At 39.1% G+C, this 20,685-nt stretch overlaps 2 protein-coding genes and 1 long non-coding RNA gene across 7 annotated transcripts in view; 1 reads left to right on the top strand and 2 right to left on the bottom strand.

Annotated features, from left to right (window-relative positions):
* Window positions 1-5,674, top strand: part of LOC120738048 (inhibitory synaptic factor 2A) — a 30,031-nt gene extending 24,357 nt beyond the window's left edge. For both annotated transcript variants that reach the window (XM_040039081.1, XM_040039080.1), the window contains one exon: window positions 4,734-5,674. In XM_040039081.1, coding sequence (XP_039895015.1) covers window positions 4,734-4,917 — 184 coding nt within the window. In that variant the 3' untranslated portion in view covers window positions 4,918-5,674. The remainder of the gene's footprint in view (window positions 1-4,733) is intronic.
* The window catches only part of dock1 (dedicator of cytokinesis 1), a 191,077-nt gene that overhangs the window by 98,460 nt on the left and 71,932 nt on the right, over window positions 1-20,685 (bottom strand). For all 4 annotated transcript variants that reach the window (XM_040039076.1, XM_040039077.1, XM_040039078.1 and 1 more), the window contains 2 exons: window positions 17,958-18,085; window positions 12,977-13,072 (listed from right to left, as the gene is read on the bottom strand). In XM_040039076.1, the coding sequence (XP_039895010.1) occupies window positions 12,977-13,072; window positions 17,958-18,085 (224 nt within the window). The remainder of the gene's footprint in view (window positions 1-12,976; window positions 13,073-17,957; window positions 18,086-20,685) is intronic.
* LOC120738051 lies at window positions 177-12,970 on the bottom strand. The gene is made up of 2 exons (XR_005696892.1): window positions 6,896-12,970; window positions 177-6,732 (listed from the first exon to the last, which is right to left on the bottom strand). It is a non-coding gene; the product is annotated as an uncharacterized LOC120738051 (long non-coding RNA).

The following is a 20,685-nucleotide window of genomic DNA, read 5'->3' as shown; positions in this document are numbered from 1 at the left end:
TCAGTTTATTTTGTTGTATTTATCCGCGACACCTTAAAGGCCAGTCCGTGAAAATACCGTCTGACATTAAACTGTTCTGTGGCGCAAAAAGGGTTGGGGGACCGCCGTTTTAGATATAGTCTGCATTTAGATTATTTAATATGTGACTGAAACTGGAATTTAAGGTTGACTTATTATGGTCATTTCCAAGTTGATTCTTTATTCTTGGGGTCTACAAGAATAGTTTTTCAGAGGGGGCAGGTTACAGCCAGAGTGGTGGGGCTGAAATGACCTTGCCCAACCTGGTCGTCCCCGTTCTACGACATCATAGAGAGCCAGAATAGAGAAAAATCTGAAACCTGAGCATTTGGCTTTCATGGATTACTTGATTGATTATTTTAACAATTTACATGTGTTAAAGTTTAGAATTTAGAAGCACAACCTTTAACCAGATGGAAACAGCTGTACAAAGCAAAGATTGCTGCACATAAGTATCTTGATCTGTGCAACATGTAATGTACAGTGTCCATAAAGAGCATTAATTAACTCTTATTATTGTACCAACAATACAGCATATTAATCGGCATTTTAATCAGGTTAAATGGCTACATGTCCATGTAGGACTATCACCTGTAGCCATGGATGTGAAGCAACAACAGCCTCAGCAGTATTAGAGGCTTACGCTGAAGAGCAAGGAAAATCCTATCACTGCTGCTGTATATGTGTGTATGTGCATGATTATGTGTATGTGTAGAAGGAGAAACTTATCCACAGAAAATGACACAGCATTGAGCTAGAGCACCCCCTTCCCTTAAAACTCCAAGGAGATCTGTTTTGCTGTGCCTTTATCGCAGCAATAACTAAAGGTTTTTAAAGACGTGCAAAGCATGCAGGGAAATGCTCAACATTTTGCTTCATCGGTGTCACCCCCACGTTTATTACATCTATCCCACTTCTATCTGAGCTGCAAGAGCCTGTTAATTTAGTGGCCTATGCATCTTGTTTTATATGCATGTCAGAGTTTGACAAAGTGAACTACATTTGGGAACTATTTTTATGAATGGATAAAAATCAAATTTTTCAGAATGAATATAAAACAACTGTTATGACCACTTAAAATTCATATATAGGAAATATTCTTGGCAAACTTTAAAATCTACTCTGGTCTAGCCATTTGAGGCCCAAGAGGCCTCGAAGGAGGACTCTTTAAATGGTACCTGCCAACTTTGAAGCTCTGGGCCAACTGCATGACAGACATGGAAAAGTTCAAACAATGTGTGCAGGTGTAATCTTGCTAAAATAATATCAAGGCACGTGCTGTTGTACTTTTTCTATGTGTTCAAAGCACAAAATCTTTTTGGAGATTTTACAGAGATGAATAAAATCCCTCAGGGATAAAATCTGAGCATCGAAAAGTAATTGTGAGCCAAACAAGAAACAGTCTTTTTATGTCCTGGTCTAAACATTTAGTTCAGGTCCTGCACGTTTTTTTCTTTCTTTTTGTTTTGTGTTTTTCAATAAAGGCTCAGAGCAAAACAAAGAACTGCAAATGATTCAGCTCGCCTTTTAGCTGTTTATGCACAAATCTGAATAAATCCAAAGGTTGCGAACATGGATTGATCTGACCTTTTGAGTAAATTTGTTCATAAGACAGTTTAAATGATTTTAAATATATGCGCTCCTTCTTTAAACGTATCCCCAGTGCATTTGCTTGCAACACGGAGCTGTTTCCACATGTAATCATTTGTGCACACAAACTTCCGCTAATTTCATACAGAAACACGGATATAGATTTTTACCAGTGTAATTAGCAGCCAGTGATTTATTGATCAAAGTGGCTGCGCTTTCCCTTTTATATAAAAGCCTAAAGTCAAAGAATTATATAATTCTGAGTGTCTGCTTCACTTGAGTTGCTCATATTTGCAATTATTGGAGAAAGTAATGACATCCAAAGGAAATGTTTGACTCTTTTGTGTGGACAAGTAAATTCCTCATTGAAACTGTGAAACTGCGTTGACAGATAAAGTTGGTGAACTTGAGGAGCACGCTAAGGAAAGATTTTTTCTTATATTTCATTCAAAAAATGCATATCAATATAAAGTGCCTTGAGGGGACTGTTGTTGTGGTTTGGTGCAATACAAATAAAATTGAAATTGAACTGAATAGATGTGATGCAGGTCTGGAAAACAGTACACCAGACAGAAGTTAAATGCATTCTGCACTACGGTCCACCAGTGTCAAACATCAGTCTGCTGAAAGATCTCCCATCCTTGCATTCCAAATTCCTGTATTTGCAAAATGTGCAAGAATTTTCTTATCTGTTTCAAATCTCTCCATAACACGTTCATGAAATTTTAGCTGTTTTTTGACTTCTCCATTCCACTAACCTTCATTTCCTTTTCATAACCACAACCCGGAACATTTGTACTACCAGGAATCACAGATCACATAACGGTTCTTGTCTGTTTTTCTGCTCAAAAGCTTTTTTCAGATCATGTCAAACACATATTGGCCCAAAATGACTACATTTTTTAAAAGTAGGTTTTGCTTAAATGTTCAATATTGTTAAACGTTACATTTTGTATAACAGAGGCTTTTTCTTTTCTCTTTTTTTGCTAAAATATATTGCCTATAGATATATATGTATTGTTTAAATGGTGATTAACTGTTTTTTCAAATGTGTCAGAAATTTCCACATGAATGTCTCCTCATAAAAAAACTCCCCACAAATGTCACTTTACTACAGAGACTTGATTTAAGAACTTATTACTATTTGACTGCACTTTCAGAGTCTATACGGACAATAATGTGCAATTGCAATTCCCCTTGAATACTAATAATGATCTAACTATGTATCGCTTCAAGTCTAAAATCCCAACAGATGCATTGTACTTAAATCTGAGCAGGCAGCCTGCTGCTATTATGCAAGTCTGTCTATCAGATTTGCCACCAGCCTGACTTATGTAGTGGCTGACGAAGGCTTTAGCAGATTAAAGCACAGCTGAGGAAGTAATCTGAGTTTCACTTTGCAGCACCTAGCAGTCAGTTTGCAAGTATGGGATTACAATGACGCTTGGTCCAGATAAATACCCTTGAACCCTGAGTAAATACAGAGTGAACCAACAAGGACAAGAAAAAAAAACAAAAAATTAACGCATTCGTTATAAGCACTATTTTTTTCTGGTATTGTAATACTGAGCATGGATTGAAGCGATATAAAACAAAGAGACATCCTCACATCAATACGAAGGCTCTCATCTGAGGTCCAGCTAAACAAATGATCTTCAGTTCAACATCAACACCAGAGACTGAACTGAGAGTGGGAAAAACACTAATGGACTTCCCTGTCGCTCTATGATTCACAATGAGAAGGCAAATAACAAAAGAAAGACAGAAAAAGAAAAAGACAGCAGTGGTTGCAGCCAAAATGAGCCAAAATGAGCAGCCAGATGCAATCAAGAAATGTCTAAATTTGGAGGTTTTACTGGGAAATAAAGATGAAGCAACCAGGAAATGTAGGTCGCTTTACCAGGCTGAGCAGTGCTGTGACAGATGCCTGCGCAGGGGTCAAGTGAGTACAGGCCATAACTTTGATGCTTAATATGGTTGTCGGGGGAATGCGACAGCCAAAAAATGTCAAGATTAAAAGAAGCACTAAGGGCAAACCTCAACCCTGGTTTCAAAGATGATAAAAGAAGAATATAAACAATAAAAGACATTAAATAAAAGCCAGCACTCTAATATTAATGAATTATAAGGAATGAAAAAAAAAGACCGGAACACAATAAATGAACTATACGACTTGGGTAATAAAATCCCATTTCCATGGTATTCATTTCAACGATAATATGATAAAACTGCCACACTTATCATTCTTTCCCTGCAATTCATTCATTATGATTAATTTGGCAATTGTGTCCTAGAAAATGAAGATTTGGGCTACAGTAACAGAATCAAGCAACGGGCGTAAATGGGCACAAAAAGGAGCTTTCTACAAATCTGTATCCAAAAATGTTGCAATTCTGAGTTAAATTTAAATTATAATAGAAGACAAAGCTTTCAAAGTCTGTCAGACCCTTTATTTATCATTTCTTCTGATTATTTTAATATTGAAAAACACATGCTCACTTTTACTTTGACACATTTAAAAAAAGCTGGATAATTCATCACCTCTTCTTTTTAAAACTCTATAAGCGTTTGATGTCGTTTTAATTCCTCCCCCCCCATTCTTTCTTGATCCACTTACAGCTGCTCAGCACTTCAAGGCCTCCCTTTTCATAGTCTTTGCATCTTAATGCATGCAATGTCCTCAATGAGGGACATGTCTGGACTGTATTTAATACATTCATAATAGTTTGTCTTAATAGAAGAACTCCGTAATGTACTGAGTAGCCGAGTAGCTGAGCTACTCACACATATGAATGTGTGGGGCTGCAAACCTTCAAACTTTTATGGTGCCTTCCCACATGTACATGTTACCTATGCCATGGTTTATAACTGTGTGCTAATAAGTATTCAGCCGGTCTCCATCCACTTCAGCCCACAGGATGCTTTGTTGATTAAATCTCAAAAAATAATTGTCCCATTTTGATTCATCTTAGTTGAATAGTTTTTACTGCTGCACTACTTCAGTCCGTCCCAACGTAAATGACTGTTTCAATTGGAAATAAATGCCCTGGAGACAATGTTGTTAATAGCAAGCCAGCAACTGGCAGTCATTTAAGCTAACAACTTTCTTTCTTTGTTCGCTGCAGTGTTGAACTGGATTTCAAGCAACAGGAGGACAAGCTACAACCACTGATGAAGAGGCTTTTCCCAACAGAGGACACCCACTTTCCCCCCCTGCCTTACCCTCAGGAGGCCTTCACCTCCACCCCAAAACGCAAGTCCAAAGCTGACTCCAAGAAACACGCTCGCTGGAAACTTTGGTTCCTGTGACAACAAAAAACCATGTTCCCCTCCACCACCGTGCACAGGATTTAAGTGTCCATAAGATCATCCGTTTTTGTTTGGTTTATTCATCAACTTCTTTTATATCTATTTGGATGTAGACCTGGTATTAATGGAGACCTTGACTGGATACCGAACCCTTTTCTGAGATGACAGGATGTTTAATGAGACACGAGTGTGGATCCCACGGAAAATTCAAAATGTCATGCTTACCAAAAATGGATTCTGAGTTATTTTGAACTAATTTCTTCAAACAGGGTGTGAAATTACACCAAGGAAACATATTTGGAGATCGGCAAGGTGAGAAGATGAATTTGATTTCCCGATGTCTATTTGCATATATATATTTTTTTCTTCTAGCTGACGTCAACGGGGTTCTGTTCTGTAATGGTTCTGCGCCCTTCACATTTCCATTCATCAGTTGGGACTTTCTTCCCAGCCTCCAGGAGAGGTTGGCAGATCAACCATAATGCTCTGAGGCCTCCATAAACAGCATATCACTGTACTGCAAAGCACAATTAGAACTGTTCAGGATACATTTTCTCCAGAATAATTAAAAAGACCTATTTTGAGTAATAACTCACATATGTAGATTGTCTACTAACCATGCAGAGTGAAGACTTTCATATCTATATAAAGAAGAGACCTAAAGGACAAAATATCAGAGATGTTTATTGGAGTTCTACAGTCAACTTTTTATCCATCGCTAAAATGTCTCCTTGAATCCACTGACTTTGAAGAAAAACAAAACAAAACAAAAGAAGAAAGAACACTTATTTTCTTAATATTTGCAAAGTTAAACATCCATGTACTTTTTTCTATATAAATATATCTATATACATTCACTTTAAGATTTAGCAAAATGTATTTATTTGAGCTGCAGTGACGGGAGCTGTGCAGTTCAAACACAACAGTGCAAAAGGAAGTCGATCATTTCACAATTCTCAACTCGTTTCCATGCATCGCAAAGTTCGTACTAACCTCACGTATGCATATGGTCATTAAACACCCAGAAAAGACAAAAACCCATTCATTGGTATAAAAGCATAGACACACAGAGAAAACTGTTACTGTTACGAAACCAACTATAATAAACAGTTGGTTTTCAGCACACGCGAAGGGTATCAGAGGATAGCTTTGATTGTATTGCTGCAGTATCCTGTATCAGCTACTATAATAGCTACTGAAACCAAGCCAGAGAAACTGAATGTGCCACTTCTGATCACAACCAGGGCTTCTACAGTGCAGGGTGGCAGGCTTATAGCCTTGCATGCTTTTTACAACCTTTGAACTTTGCAGGATATTTTCTAGCTTTTAAAACAATTTTTAATGAGATTGACAAAATCTCTCCCCCCCCCCATTTCCCTTTATTATTGTTATAATTAGTTCCTGCTCATTGCTTTGCATCTATTCGACTGTAAAGTAAAAACCATGTGCAGTAACTCCACAGCGGGTTCAACAATTACGTACAGCCAAAACATTTACTACACCTTCATGTGAAAAAGTGAGAACATCCGATAAGAATGATTCGTTTTTGGACGGATATGGACGGACAAACATTTTATCCTCTTTGAAATAGTGCTCATTAACAAAAGGTGCTAATCTGAAATTTAAAAAAAAAGAAACAGAAACATACATGCACACACCCAAGTGCAAATCGGTCGAATTTACTTTCTATTAACACACCAAAACAATTTGGGCTTCCGGGTTTGTTGTCAGTGATTAGACCCTACACAGGCTTTGTGAGGGTATGTTGATTAAGGTGCGACAAAGCAACAATCTCTGAGCAGTCTATGAGAACCACTAAATTTTAACTCTTGCAGCGTTGAAGTGCTCATGTCTACAATCATGACACGCATGAGAGATATGTCAAGAGAGCTGTTTGGCCACAACAGTAGAGAGAACATTTTTGAAGAGAAAAGCCTTTTACAATATGTGAATCCGGGTCGTTATGCTTCGAGGACACTTTGCTTGCTGGGACTGGGCAGCTCACATTTTCTCAAGTGTGAATTCTTTATTATATCAAAGAATTTTAAAGGAGTATTTGAAGATACATGAATGAAAGTTGAAGCTGAACTAGAAGTGGACCTGAAAAAGTATACATAAAGTGTATGGAAATGGTCGTAAATCTTACTGAAGAATGTGAAACAGGCAGAACAAGTTCAAACATCAAATATTGTTCATTGACGATTTGGCAAAAATTTCAGTAATTCAAAGACTTTTAGATGATTACTGCCTTGCTGACCCAGGCCTAGAAACCAGTCCGCAACCCCCCCTCCAATCGCTAGGGAACAGTGTGTATTCTTTGACTTGCTGATGACTGCTCGCTGGAAGTTGCTGCCCGACACTTGGTAAAGTCTATTTCCTGAACCAACAACCAAAACATTTCAAAAGGCACAACTTTTACTTTGAAATCAAATGGCCTCTTTCCAGTTTGTGCCACACTTTTCACAGTTTTATTACTGCTTGGCAAGACGTTTTTCAAGTCTTTACAGCCAAGTCGGCGTCTTCCATGCACAGTAAGCGACCGCGGCAACCTGAAAGTGACCAATCACAAAGAGGGTTTTGGTGCAGCACTGCATATCTCCATGCACCGTGACCAATTTCACGCTAGCAGCTGCCAGCAACCTTCAGAATAGACACTTTTTCCTAGTGAGCAACGGTTGCCCAGGATATATTGACCAGACTCGGCCTGTCCGGCCGATGGCAACTCTAGTTTCTTAAGGCTGAGGATGTACTTGTGTTTAAACAGATAACAACATATTACTTTATATTTTATTGTATGTTTTTGGTTATCATGTTCTTTAAGTATACTACCTTTATCTGTAGGAGCCATTTCAATTCAAAGAGGATCTAGTGTGTGCTGGTCCAGATATTTAAACAAGTAATCAGTTTCCATGGGATGTTCTTACTTACTCACATCACTGTATGTAAATATATATTACACAATATCAAATAGTGCTAAAAAACTTTTCAAGTGTGGGATAACAGCCAATATCTAAAGAGAAAAAACAAAAACGTAATAGCTGATCACTCTAAAAGACACAACCACTGCCCTAGAAGACAGGAAATATGCCAAAGTGGTTTCAAGGACATAAAAAATGTACAACAACAATATCCAGCAAACTACTAGCTATCACTGGCTTGACCTTCACAAGCTCCAACATGCTGCATTTTGTTAGTTACATATATTTCACAACTTCACTCTTGTATATGCTAGGTTGGTTTCTTTCAGTAGTTATACTGTAGCATCAAGAGAGAACTAGATGTTTATCTGTATCTTAAAGAAGTGCAATTGATTTATTATGTGCAATACTGTGTCTTTTATACAGTTTTTTTAAAAAGACAAAAATAAAGATATTTAATATGCAAAATATGAAAAAAAAGAAATAAAAAAAAAAAGACATCGACAAAGCTCTCGAAATCTGATCTGGACCGAGTTTAATTTGTGGAGCTATAAGCACAATGATACTTTTTTCCTACCTTCTTCAGTCACATTATAAGTAAAGGATTAGTTTCCCTAACTTTTAGCAGATGCTTTGGAATAGGTTTGCCCAGGCTTGATGGGTCTGCACTGTGAAATTAGATCACAGCATCTAGAAAGATGCAGTACTTTTAAACAACTCAAATTTTGAATAAAGCAGCACTCATATCCTAAGCAACCAATCTGCATAGCTAATACCTAGTATTAGCTAGGTATTAGCACATTGGTTGCTAGTACCAGGGTTTAGTGGGGAAATGTGTTTTGTAATTTAGATGAACAATCCCTGTGAAAACCAATTTCTGACTGCACTGCTGTGGAAAATTCTTCGCTAACGCACTGATACCAACAGTGGACAATCAGTACTGCCCAGTGTTGATAAAGCAACAGTATTGGCCTTGTTGAGCGACTTTAACATGCGGGCAAATCTACAAGTGAGGGCTGGTGTCTTATCTATTGTGTTGGATCAACTTTAAGTTTGCTAAAGAAACCCTGATTAAGATTTCAAACTCTTTAAAACAGTGCAGCTACCCTTTTTTAATATATCATGTAAATTTACTTAGTTTTATTCTTGGACGAATAAAGAATAACAAAAACAGATCGGTATCTCAACTGTCAAATTTAACATCAGTATCTGACCAGAACACTTGGTACAAGATAAGGCTGAAATCATACATCTCTTTAATGTACTATGGTGGGCTGAGGCGAGAGGAGAATACAGCAGAAGGGTAAGCAGCAGTGTTTTGTGCACAGCCAACCTGCTTGGGAACCAGTCTTTGCCCTTACCATCCTCACTCTAATACAGATTTTGTTTTCGGGCATGTCCGTGTGCTCATGCATCTGCACCTGCACCTGCCTCATGTTAGTACAAACAAGTCTTGAAGTGCAAACATGAGGTAAACCAGCAACAAAGCTCTGAGCAAAACCCCCACAGATGCACAGTCACCCTCACACTGATGCATGAAGTAACGCTGCTGAAGGTCAGCGCTAGCCACAGCCTGGCCGACTCCACCGGGCTTGATGAGTGACTGCGTATGCCCAAGAACTGAGAGCGCAAACACGACACCTACTGCAGTTTAACATTTTGCATTCTTACTTAAAAGTCTTCTGTGGTCTTAAGGTGACAAACAGCAAAGAAGTCCCAGCGGTTTATACAGTCCTGACAATCACAACACATCACAACATGGTTTGTTGCAGGCTCAATAAACCCAAAGGGATGCGCAGTCGAAGCTTCAAAACAGGTGAGGAGACGCGAGGTGTAGCGAGTGATAAGTGCATGTTTGAGGTATTATGATGCAGTGCCATATCTCACTATGCTTCTTTTCTGTAAGAGCTCTGCAGTAGTCTGGCCAGCAGAAAAAAGAGAGAGGAGAGGAGACAGAGCGGTAGATGCAAGGAGGTGCTAAGAAAAATATTTGAACAGAAAAATATCCAAGCACAGAGATAAAGCGAATGTGCAATACCAGATTCTGAACTAGACACGCATACCTGGAATGACCGTGTCGCAATTTACACTATTAAGTCAGTGAGTGCACGCAGCAAAGGAAAAAAGCTCTAGCACCTATAGCTGGTCAGCCCCATACTGTCAATCAATAACACAGAGTCCTTCCCCTGCAGCTTTCCAGTTCGTTCCCTCTGCACACTGCAGGAAAATCATGAGGATAACTGTGGAGCACTGCAGCTAAGTATCACTGCAACATGTTTTGAGTAGTCTTGAGAACTTGAGTCCACAAAAAAGTTCAGCAGTGGGGGTTTTTTTTTCTTGACAACATCATGGGAAACCTAGCTGTCAAATATGTACTCAAGTCTTTTAATCAATTCTGTCAGCAAACATATTTAGGTATTTCCTAAACCATAACAAAATTATCCAAAATTAGTAAAATCTAACGTAACACATTTATACAGCAAAGTTGTATTCTGTGGTTTTGCTGCATGGAAAATATAGATTTCTTTTCTTTTTTTAAATACATTTGCAGCTTCCTATTTCTGTCTATCTGCAAGGCTTCCTATTCTCGTCTATCCAGGAACTTAAACTAGAAGAAATAAGAGCATAAAGAGAGAACCTGGTGCTTTCCACGGTCTAAATGTTTCTGCTACAGCCATAATCTAAATGTATTCAATTCAAGGACTTCTTTCAACCTGTGTGAGGGTGGACATGAATGCAAAGATACAGCCTGCGAGATGATGCTATGATGCTGTGTCCAAGTTGCTAACAGGCGTAGCACTGCAGTGACAACACGCAACAAAACCAACGCCCCCAAAGTCGTCACTGCGTGCTTTCTCATCAACATTCTGTGTCCACCGCTGCCAGGAGAGAGCAGAAAGGGAAGAGAGCGAGAGACGGGCGGGAGACAGAGTAGAACGTTAATGCATAAATCTAAATGTAAGAGGCTGCCACTCAGAAGAACAAGGTCGGTGGTTGGATGCGGTGTTGTGTGAGCAGCAGCGTGCAAGCTGCCTGCAGAGTAGGCATCTGTACCCAGAGGCAGCAACAACAGCCCTCTGATTAGAAAGCAACAACACTGCTAGCAGCACTAACTGAGTCTCATAGCTTTTAAAAATTCACGCCCACCTTATTCATCATTAAATAATCATTTGGGGACTTAGTTCAAATGCAATTTCTGTCCCAAGTACTATATAATGTATAATGTGTTTGAGTAAAAGAGCCTTAGGCTTTCATGTAACCTCTAAATCCCACTGAGTAAAAGGACACTCTGCACATTGATGCAAAATCATATTCAGATGCTTAAAATGTCAAGGCAGTCAAGTGCAGATGCTAGCTAGCTATAAAGGCAGCCGCTGACAAAAGGTCGGGGTCGGTAGGGACAATAAACCCGAGCTGTGTTCGAGGAGCAAAGTAAAATAGAGGCCAGTGGCAGCATATGTATACAGAGTAGATCGTTTCAACACGGGCCAAAACAGGTCGTGGGTAGAGTAGTTTGATTAACTAGAAAGGAGGCCGGTCTTCCACAGCACATGCCAGCACTCGCTGTTGGAAACAAGAAACCCGTTTCAACTACCCCACAGGTGGACACCAAAATAGATGCACTTAGTGTAATACTGTGAAAAGGAGGCCTGCATATGCCTTCATACTGACAGCCTTTTAGAAACTTGCCACTACAGTGGAAAAACAACAAACAGGAAATGGTGTAAGGAGACTGTGAGCTGTTCAGTTCACCCAGGCTCTAACAAAACATCCACAGAGATCAAATCTATCTTCAGATTTAACTTTTAAAACTGTTTGACTATGAGCTAGGCAGGACAGCGCACTATTTGAATAGCTGGTATAACAATGAATCGACTAGAGAACTACAGTGGGAGAGTAAGTGGGAGCCCTAGACGCCCTCCAGGCAGCTGGTTGGGAGAAAATGGCCAGTGGGACGGCCTTAGCTCAACTCGCAGCTTCATTAGCTTGACATTATTTAGTGTGATGTATGCTTAGCAATCTGTTACACAACGGAGGGCTTCCCATCTATGGGATTAGCTGGTGCATAGCCGGAATAGTTTTAGAAGAGAGAGAGAGACAAAAGAAGCAGTTAGTGAATTTCTGCTGCAAAAATCCCTCGCTGCAACCCAGAAAGAAAGACCCAACACAGGAGATGAAGCGTCGGGGCTGTGGACATATTACAGCACTATGATATAACACACACATACACAAACACACTAGATGATCACTCAGTGGCGACTCCGGGCTTTATGGAATCATTCTCTGCCGGCGTGGCTCAGTTACTGGTAATAAAAGCTTCCATTTAAACAAGTGATGGTGAATCCTGGTGCTCCCTGATGGAAGCGGTGTGAATATTTGTCATTACTAAATGTCTATAGGCTCAAAAGAAAATGTCTCATCACTAAGCTGTATTTTACAGAGCTGTAAGAATACGAATGTCGATCATGAAAAAAAAGTCTAATTTTCAAAGACAATACAACACATCTACACGCAGCTCTAATAAAGACATTATTCAAAAGGAAGAAAAAGAACAAGTCAAGCAAGACAGAAGTTCACATTTCTGACTAAAAATACAGTTGTACTAATTGGCGTTTGGGACTGAAGAAAATGGGTGAAGCCTTATTCGCACACATCAGACAGACTACATATTTACAGGATGACTGATAAGTGCATTAATTGCTACCAAGCTCTGGCTGAGAGAGTGATGGGAAGATGGATGCTAAAGGCAACGGTGGGGTGATACAGTGATTAGATTACAGCACAGAGCACCAGAAGTGTAGTAATAAGTGAGGATAAGACACACAAGCAAAGCAAAAGGAAAACACACACACGCCGGCACGAAAACAACCGGCTGGAGAAAGATATGAGCAGATCAAAGCCTCTCTTAGACTGAGGGAGTGTGAAAGCAATCTGCCAAGGTAGGCTTTACCTTTAATGATACTTTTGGATTGGAACTGTGGTTGCTGCGTGACTGTGGGAGTCAATCTGGTTGCGGTACATGTACCTCTAAAATTGTGTGCATGTATGTGTATAAAAAAACAACCACAAAAATCAAACACAGAGAGTTGCGTGCTTAGCGTGATATACTGCCTGGTATCCAAGCAGAGAATTACACTTACGATATGAGGTGAATCGCGACCCATAGAAATGATTGTCCTGTTAACGGTCCTCAGCAGCTTCTCCATGATGATTTGGACGTGCCACTGGGTGGGACCCTGTACATAACACATGAATAATATCATCACTTAAAAACAGAGGAATAAAAAAAACACATAATAAAGTGAAAGAATATGGAATATCAGTCCAAACTTATGAGGCCTGACAGAAGCTCAGATTTCAAGGGAATTGTGGTCATTCGGGTGAACAGCTAGAAAAAAAACAAAACAGGATGATGAAAGTCTTGAGCCATCAGTAATTCCTTTACGTTTTGCTAGGATAATGGGAAATAGGTGCAAATATTAATGGAAATATAGTATGTAAGGGAAAAATAGAGAATGTAAAAATTAGAGATGGACCGATACTGACCTAAATTACTGGATCGGATATCGGAGAGAAATAAAAAATGTAATCCGATCCATTAAATATCAAAAAAGCACCTCACAAAACTTGCGACATGGCGTAACTCGGCTCATAACCGTAGCACGTCGGAGCAGTATGCATCAGGTATAGAGCGGCTGTGGCGCGCAAGACCTGTCAGCGGTCTGGTTGAGCATTTGGAGCCTCGCTACCAATCCGGCATTTCATCTCCGAGAAAGTTATCCCAGAGAGAAGTAAAGCAAGTGTGTAAGTTCATCTCTGAATGTTTGTAAAGCATTCCAGCGTTAAGCTTAATCACCGATATATGGAGCGACTGCCTCTCTCTCCCTCCTTCTCCTGTTGCTACTTCAATGATCAATGATCAGCTGATCGGCTTTTCTCTCTTGCTTGTCTATCGCCCACTTCGCGCCAGAAAGAGGAAACCAGCGGCTGAACAACAGCAGCACATTTAACCTTGATAAGCTGTTGTTAGAATTTATTTAATATTACTTTCTACACCAGGATCCTTTTCTACGTAGCTGACGGCTGGTAACTGTGCAGGGGCGGATCTAGCAAAGTTTAGCCAGGGGGGCCGATAGGGCATGAACAGGGAAAAGGGGGGCACAAAGACATACTTTTCTTTCTTATTATCATTTAAAATGCCGAGCTTTTAATAAATAATTATCTAAATCTTACACCCAAAGTTTTAATCTGATGTAAAATGTATAGAAGTCCATTACTGTATATAGTAACTATTAAGTCTAATATACCCTAGTAAGCTATAGTACTTTTTCCTTTGGGAAGGTACGATCTGTGCAGTCTGCAATTCTGTTGAAGAAAGATGTTGAATCTATTTAAATATTGTAGAAAAATAATTGATTTCTGTGCATTTTCTTTCACACTGCATCAAATTAAAGTTGATTACGTCGATTAAACATCATGAGGTGGAGGGTGGGTGGTTCCCTTTTTCTTTTTTTTTCTTTTTTTGCTGGGAGTTTGCAACCCTATTAGTTAGGTTGCTTACTCCGGTAAAATACCAGAATAGGAAGGATGGAGTAGGTTTACGTTTATTAGATTGATCAGTGTTGCTGAACTATGAAATATTTTGGGTGCAGTGTATTTTTTGCATACAGGTATAACAGAATAGCTTCAGTCTCTTGTTTTTTAAAACTTGAGTATGAACTTATACAAAATGCAGCAAGATATTAAAAAAAACAGTTTTATTGATTAAAAAACACACTATATCGGATTCATATCGGTATCGGCAGATATCCAAATTTATGATATCGGTATCGGACATAAAAGAGTGGTATCGTGCCATCTCTAGTAAAAATATAATGAGCTAGAAAGTCAACACCACCTTATTCTTCTACACACCCTTAACACTCTTAGGGAAGCTTTCTTGCAGTTTCAGGAATAGTCCTCCAGGCTTCTTGAACGACATTCAAAGCTCTTCTTTGGATGTTGGCTTTGTTGTTCTGTTTCCTTTCGAGATGACCTCACACCGCTTCAATAATATCGAGGTCCAGGCTCAACATCAAAATCTGACAGCACTTTTCTGCATTCATAATTCCATCAGCTAACAACAGTGACCGAAACGCAGCCTCAAACCACGACCGAGCCTCCACAGTGTTTTACAGATGGCTGCAGACACTCACTGTTGTACCTCTCTCCTGTCTTCTTTCATACATACCGATGACAATTTGAAGCAAAAAAGTTCAAATTTGTATTCATCGTTCTATAAGTTCTGCTGCCACTGATTTTCAGTTCAGTTCTTGTGTAATTTGGCATACCTCAGCCTTTCCTCCACATTTCTCTTCCTTAAGAATGGCTTCTTGACAGCCACCCTTCCACTGAGACCATTTATGATGAGATTTCAGTGAACAATAGATGGTTAAGCTGAAGGGCTAGATGCATCTCTCAGGTCCTGTGGAGGACTTTTGCTAGATTCTTTTTCAACACCATCCATCTGCCGTAGATAGCTCTTTTCCTCAGTCTTACCCCTTCTTTTTTGTCTTCCACTTGCCCAGTTTACTCAAATATTTCAAGTTGTCAGCTAATAGCTCTTTGGGAATCACCTCCTTGGTGCAAAAATACAATTTTATACCTGTCAAACTGTTATCATTGGTATTTTTCATAGACTGAACTAAAGAAATGTCAACAAATGATGTATTTTTGTGACAGGCTGCTAGCAACAAAGTGCCTAAAGATACCATTTAAAATTGGTCTTTGCCAAGTTGTCTCTCATGTCCAGACCCATCCTTTGGGTTAGGCGCCATTTTTACGCTTAGGTCAGTGTGAAGTGGCATAACAAAATTACAAATCGTTCTTTGAAAAGTAGCTATGCAGCAGGACTGGACTGAAAATGACTGATAAAACAACCAATGTCAAAAGTTTTTTTTCTTCTTCTACACGAACATCTGGGTTCTTGGAAGTGAGAGGAAATGAGAGATGGCACAAGACTTTTGCACAGTACTTCAAAAAACAAGGAGTAGACCATGACTGAGATAGGAAATTTAAGAGCACTAATGATATTTGGTCAGTTTGGAAAAAACTGAGATTTCGGCTAAGTATTCTTCTTCTTCCAGACTTCCAGAAACACAAAGAGATTACCCTAACATGTGTTACGTGCAGTTATTACATGAATCCTTACTAAGATGTTATGACAATGCAGTTTTAAAATCTTGTTTTACTGTCACACCAAGTCATGGATTATTCCCCGACTTTGATCAGATCGCCTGGTTGTTGTTATTGCTGTCTGTACCTGGCGTGGGGGAGTTTTTCGAAGGAGGCTTATCTTTCCAACACCAGCCAAAACTTTCAATAATTTACATTATCCAGTCTGCAGCTGAACAACTCACAAATACTGTATGCACACAGTGTTTGTGAGAATAAACTGGTTCAGCCTGGGTCTAGACCAGTGTCAACCAAGCAAATGCAGAGCATGAATGGACTGGGAAGTTTTGTTTAAACATCAAGCTATGTAAAAGAGGCCTATCCAGTTAGATACTTCTTGCTGACAAGGCATAAATTGTTTGATGAAATTTAAGTAGACAGACCCAGAGGTTTTCGCTCTCCGTATTTTTGCGAGCATCTAAGTCTCTGAAAGCCTTGGTTGTGCTGATCAGCAGGACAGATATGACAGAGAGCAAGACAGTGAGAGGATTCAGCAATTTGTGAAACAGCGAGAGAGGGGTGTAAAAGCCAGAGCAAGTGGGAGAGGTGGATAATCCCTAGCAGAGTGGAGTGTGGGAGGCTGAACGGTCGTGATCGATGACGAGAGTCTGAGAGGGCCTGAGGGAGGACATCAGGAGTCTGGACATGGAAGAAGATCAAACGCACTCGTAAAACAGTGTGTGTTTGTGAGCGTGTCTGCTATCATTTGAGCTTTTGAGGTAAGGGGCCGATACCCGTGTGTGTGAGACGCGGACTCAAGTTTAAAACTTTTAGAAAGAGTTTTGCGCTTAAAAAATGAGCCGATAGAAAGTGCGAAACTGTTTGATCAGCTTAGAAATAAAAAGAAGTTGCATTTCTTACTTTTCTGAAATTAAATAATTAAATAAAAGTAATGATTTTAAGGATTTGTACTGTTCATTTTAGTAATGACCTGGCTGTAAAGAAGCAAAAAATGTAAAGTAGCACTGAACAAAGAATAACTCACAGCTGTATGCATGTGGCAACTAGTCAAATTCCAGTTTACATCCATTTCTCCCTCTAGTCCCGAGTTACAGCATTTAATAACAGCCAGAAAGCGTTTTAGTCGATGTGTTATGATGGCCACAGGCAGTCATCTTTGACCAACAAATTCTAATCAGTTCATTCTTGAGACTAATTAAAACACAGTGATCCTGAGATATGGAGAAATGAACGGTGTGGACGTTTTTAGCCAGTCTCCATAAAAATGGACAACCTGAGAAATCTAACGCCAGCAGTCACAGCTGTCACTGGCACCGAGGCAGAGAACACTTAACTTTTACTGGCTACAAAACTGGCTCTGTGACCAACACTGATACTGCTCATCATCACATGGACCACATCGCTTTATGGTTCTAAACTAGAGGTCAACTGGTATCAAGGACATTTGTGTTTGACAAATGATTAATTTAAAACAAATAAACTTTCAGCATTTTTTAATTTAAAAAAAATGCAAAAAACTAAAAAAAAAAAAATACTGATAATATGAAAAAGACTGAATATTGTATACAATAACTGGCTAGGCTGATAATGAATAGTCCCTCTATTCCAAAGCACCACGGAGATAACTAGAACTCATTACAATGCTATTGGATAAAATTCAGTGTTGAATGGCCTCTAGCAACCCATAGAAATGAATTACTGAGCACAGCCACCTCTACATGTTAGTAAATTAATACTGTCGTAAAACGTGCTCCTTTCAGAGCATGCAGGGCAATAAAACGAACTGAGAACAGCATACTAATAAACAGTTATTAAGTACAATAACCACAGTCAAAAGAGGTTGTTTTTGTTTTTTTAAATGGAGGTATTCCTAGATTGCCTTATTACGCTACTGTTTATTCAAGAGGGAAATAAAAATATGTAAAGCTCCAGAGTTGAATTACTCACCACATCTTTTCTGTAAAGCACCTCCAGGATGTCACTAAGCAGCTGGCAGCAAGCCTTCAAGTCCTCCCGCTTCTCCAGGTGGAACTTCAGCTGGTCCGTCATCAGTGGCAGCAGGATCTCGCGGCAATCTGCAGGGACGCCGATAAATACACACATCCGTGATGACACTCAACACATGGAGCAGATGATAGATCGCACGAAGCGGTACAGCATATGTTATTGACACACTCGATGCAGAAACATGTAGCTTATTAATGACTCTCCCACATCTCCGAGGAGTAAATTAAAACAACATACATTTATTAATTAAACAACTGTGGGGAAAAAAACTCCCAAAATCCCAAAGAATAGCTATGCTCCTATTTGACCTGTTGCACTTTTAATCCCTTTTATTGTTCTAAAAAAGAAAGCTGTACTTGTCGCAGGGTCACCCTGGTTTTTTTGTAGTTCAAATACATTTTTAGTTACTTGGAAACAGGAAGTACTTGACAGCAACACTATCAAAACAAAAGCCAGTTGCAGCCATAATCATTTTGCAAGACTAGTCAGCCATGAAACGTCTTATGTTATTAACGTCTTATTAAACCACCCCTTAGATTACAATAGTAAACCTAAAAATATTGATAAACTGGCTAAACTGGTCCATAAAAATTTAAACCAGAAAGATGTGCAGTCGTGAAAAAGTACTCCAATACTGCTTCTACAGGAATTAAGAAGGTAAGTAACAGTCATACAGTACTAATCAAATGCACTTGATTAGCTGTGTAACCACAGTTTGCTGGTCAGAAGCATTCAGGTGTGTGTTAGCACAATGTCTTGCAATCAGTCGGCCAAAAACTCTGCTGCCTTCCAAAGTCAAATGTGAGGCAATCTGTCTGACAGGTAAAACTTGGCCAAAATTGGTTCATGCAACAGAACAATAATGCACAGCACAACAGAATGTCTGACTGAGCCATTGCAGCACAGTGATTCTTTTCTTTTTCCAAAGTGCTGACTTCAACCCCTGTGAAATGCTGTGGTGGGCCTGCAAAACTCAATGAACTGAAGCAACATTGCAAAGAACAATGGTCAAAAGTCCTAAACAATAATGTGAAAAAAATTACACAGAAAACAGCTTCAATTCTGCGGCAACTCTTGTGAACTGTGGACGGAAGGTTGGCAGACACATCTCAATGGCATAAGCCCATCTGACCGATGGCTGGGTGAGCTAATGAAAGAGGCATTGAATGATGGTGTCAGTGTAAATCTTTGGAGTTTTGAAAAGATAACATATGAGGACTTTCACTTAACAGGCAAAGTTTTATGTGAGTAGAAAGTTATTTTCTGCTTGTTTGCACTAATTTAATAGTAACACAGCAATTAAGAGCAGCTGAAAACCATAACTTTCTCTTTTAACTTTTTTTTCTTAACTAATTTTGTTGTCAATTTGGACACAGAGGACAGAAGTGATGAGCTGACATCCATTGTACTGCTGGAAGGTAAACCCGAGGCAGTCTGCTGCAGATTTATCACATTTTTAATTGAACCTCATTGGTTTCATTGCGAGTTTGTGTATGGATGTGTGGGGATCACATTTAAAGTCAAGGGACAAACACTGGAGTTATCCTGGTAGTAATTAAAAGAATCAGGGCCAATTAATCAATTCGTAAAGTAAATATTTAACAGACTTATGAAGTAGAAAGCAATCCTACTGCAGCTGTCTGTCTGCTACAACATATAGCAAGTAGAAATGTAAACTGGTAATCCCTATGAGACAGTACTGAAAAAAGACATATTTCCTACAATGAGTACACTAAGTGAAATTGTCCCCAGTACGGTTGTAGAATCAGGCAACAATTGTGTTCTTCAAATAAAAATCTTTAGGACTTCAAGATGGAGAGATGCTGCTGCTCTAAATGGCCACCAAGCAATGGATTTTATTTCAGAATCAATACAATCTCTTTGCTTCACAGATAACTTTAATAAGACATAAAGCGGGAAGAAAATAAACTTGTTACTTTGCTGCACATCAAAACACACATACAAGTTTCCATCAATGCTGCACGTAACCTAATGAATAGCATGAACTACTGTGATCTCTTTATGAATAACACCCACAGAAAGTGAACAATCTTTAGCATTTTCTGACCTCCTTTACTAAATGTAGTGCGTGTCTAATTGAGTAGTATGTGATGATTTCATGAAGCCAAACAACAAAATTTCTGTCAATACAGCACGACAAAGCCACCTTTGACAGAAGCGAGCGTGTCTTCACAAGCGGTTTGTTTTTGGTAATACTGAAATTAGCTGTAAGCCACAGACCCACACAGAAAGCATAATGATGCTGTTTTTTTAATTAACGGGTAATGAATGCACTATGCGTAACTAGCAGTGTAACAAATAAATCCTCCTGGAGAATCAAAAATGTCATTTTTAATTTTACAGGGTCTGACTAGTGCATCAATTACAACCTTATTCCCTGCTAGCAATCTAAGAGATCTCATGTAGCTGCTGGACTGAATGGCTGATGGACTTTGAATGGCTTTTAATGATTCTAATGTAAAAAATAATTAAGCTGGAGCTCCTCTTTGATAATAGTATTTAAACTAAATAGTGCTCCAAACACAGGAAAAGAAGTGATGCACTGATGCAATTCATTTAGATGCAGTTTAGTAGTATAATACTTTCCAAAAGTCTTGAGTCACCCTTCATCTCTTTATAATTTTCCTGGAAAATAGGAATTAGGTGA

Source organism: Simochromis diagramma, unplaced genomic scaffold (genome assembly GCF_900408965.1).
Source record: "Simochromis diagramma unplaced genomic scaffold, fSimDia1.1 OVJJ01000402.1, whole genome shotgun sequence".
In the NCBI taxonomy this organism is placed as follows: Eukaryota; Metazoa; Chordata; class Actinopteri; order Cichliformes; family Cichlidae; genus Simochromis; species Simochromis diagramma.
Note: the sequence above shows the minus strand (reverse complement) of the source record. Positions and strands in the feature narration are given on the sequence as shown.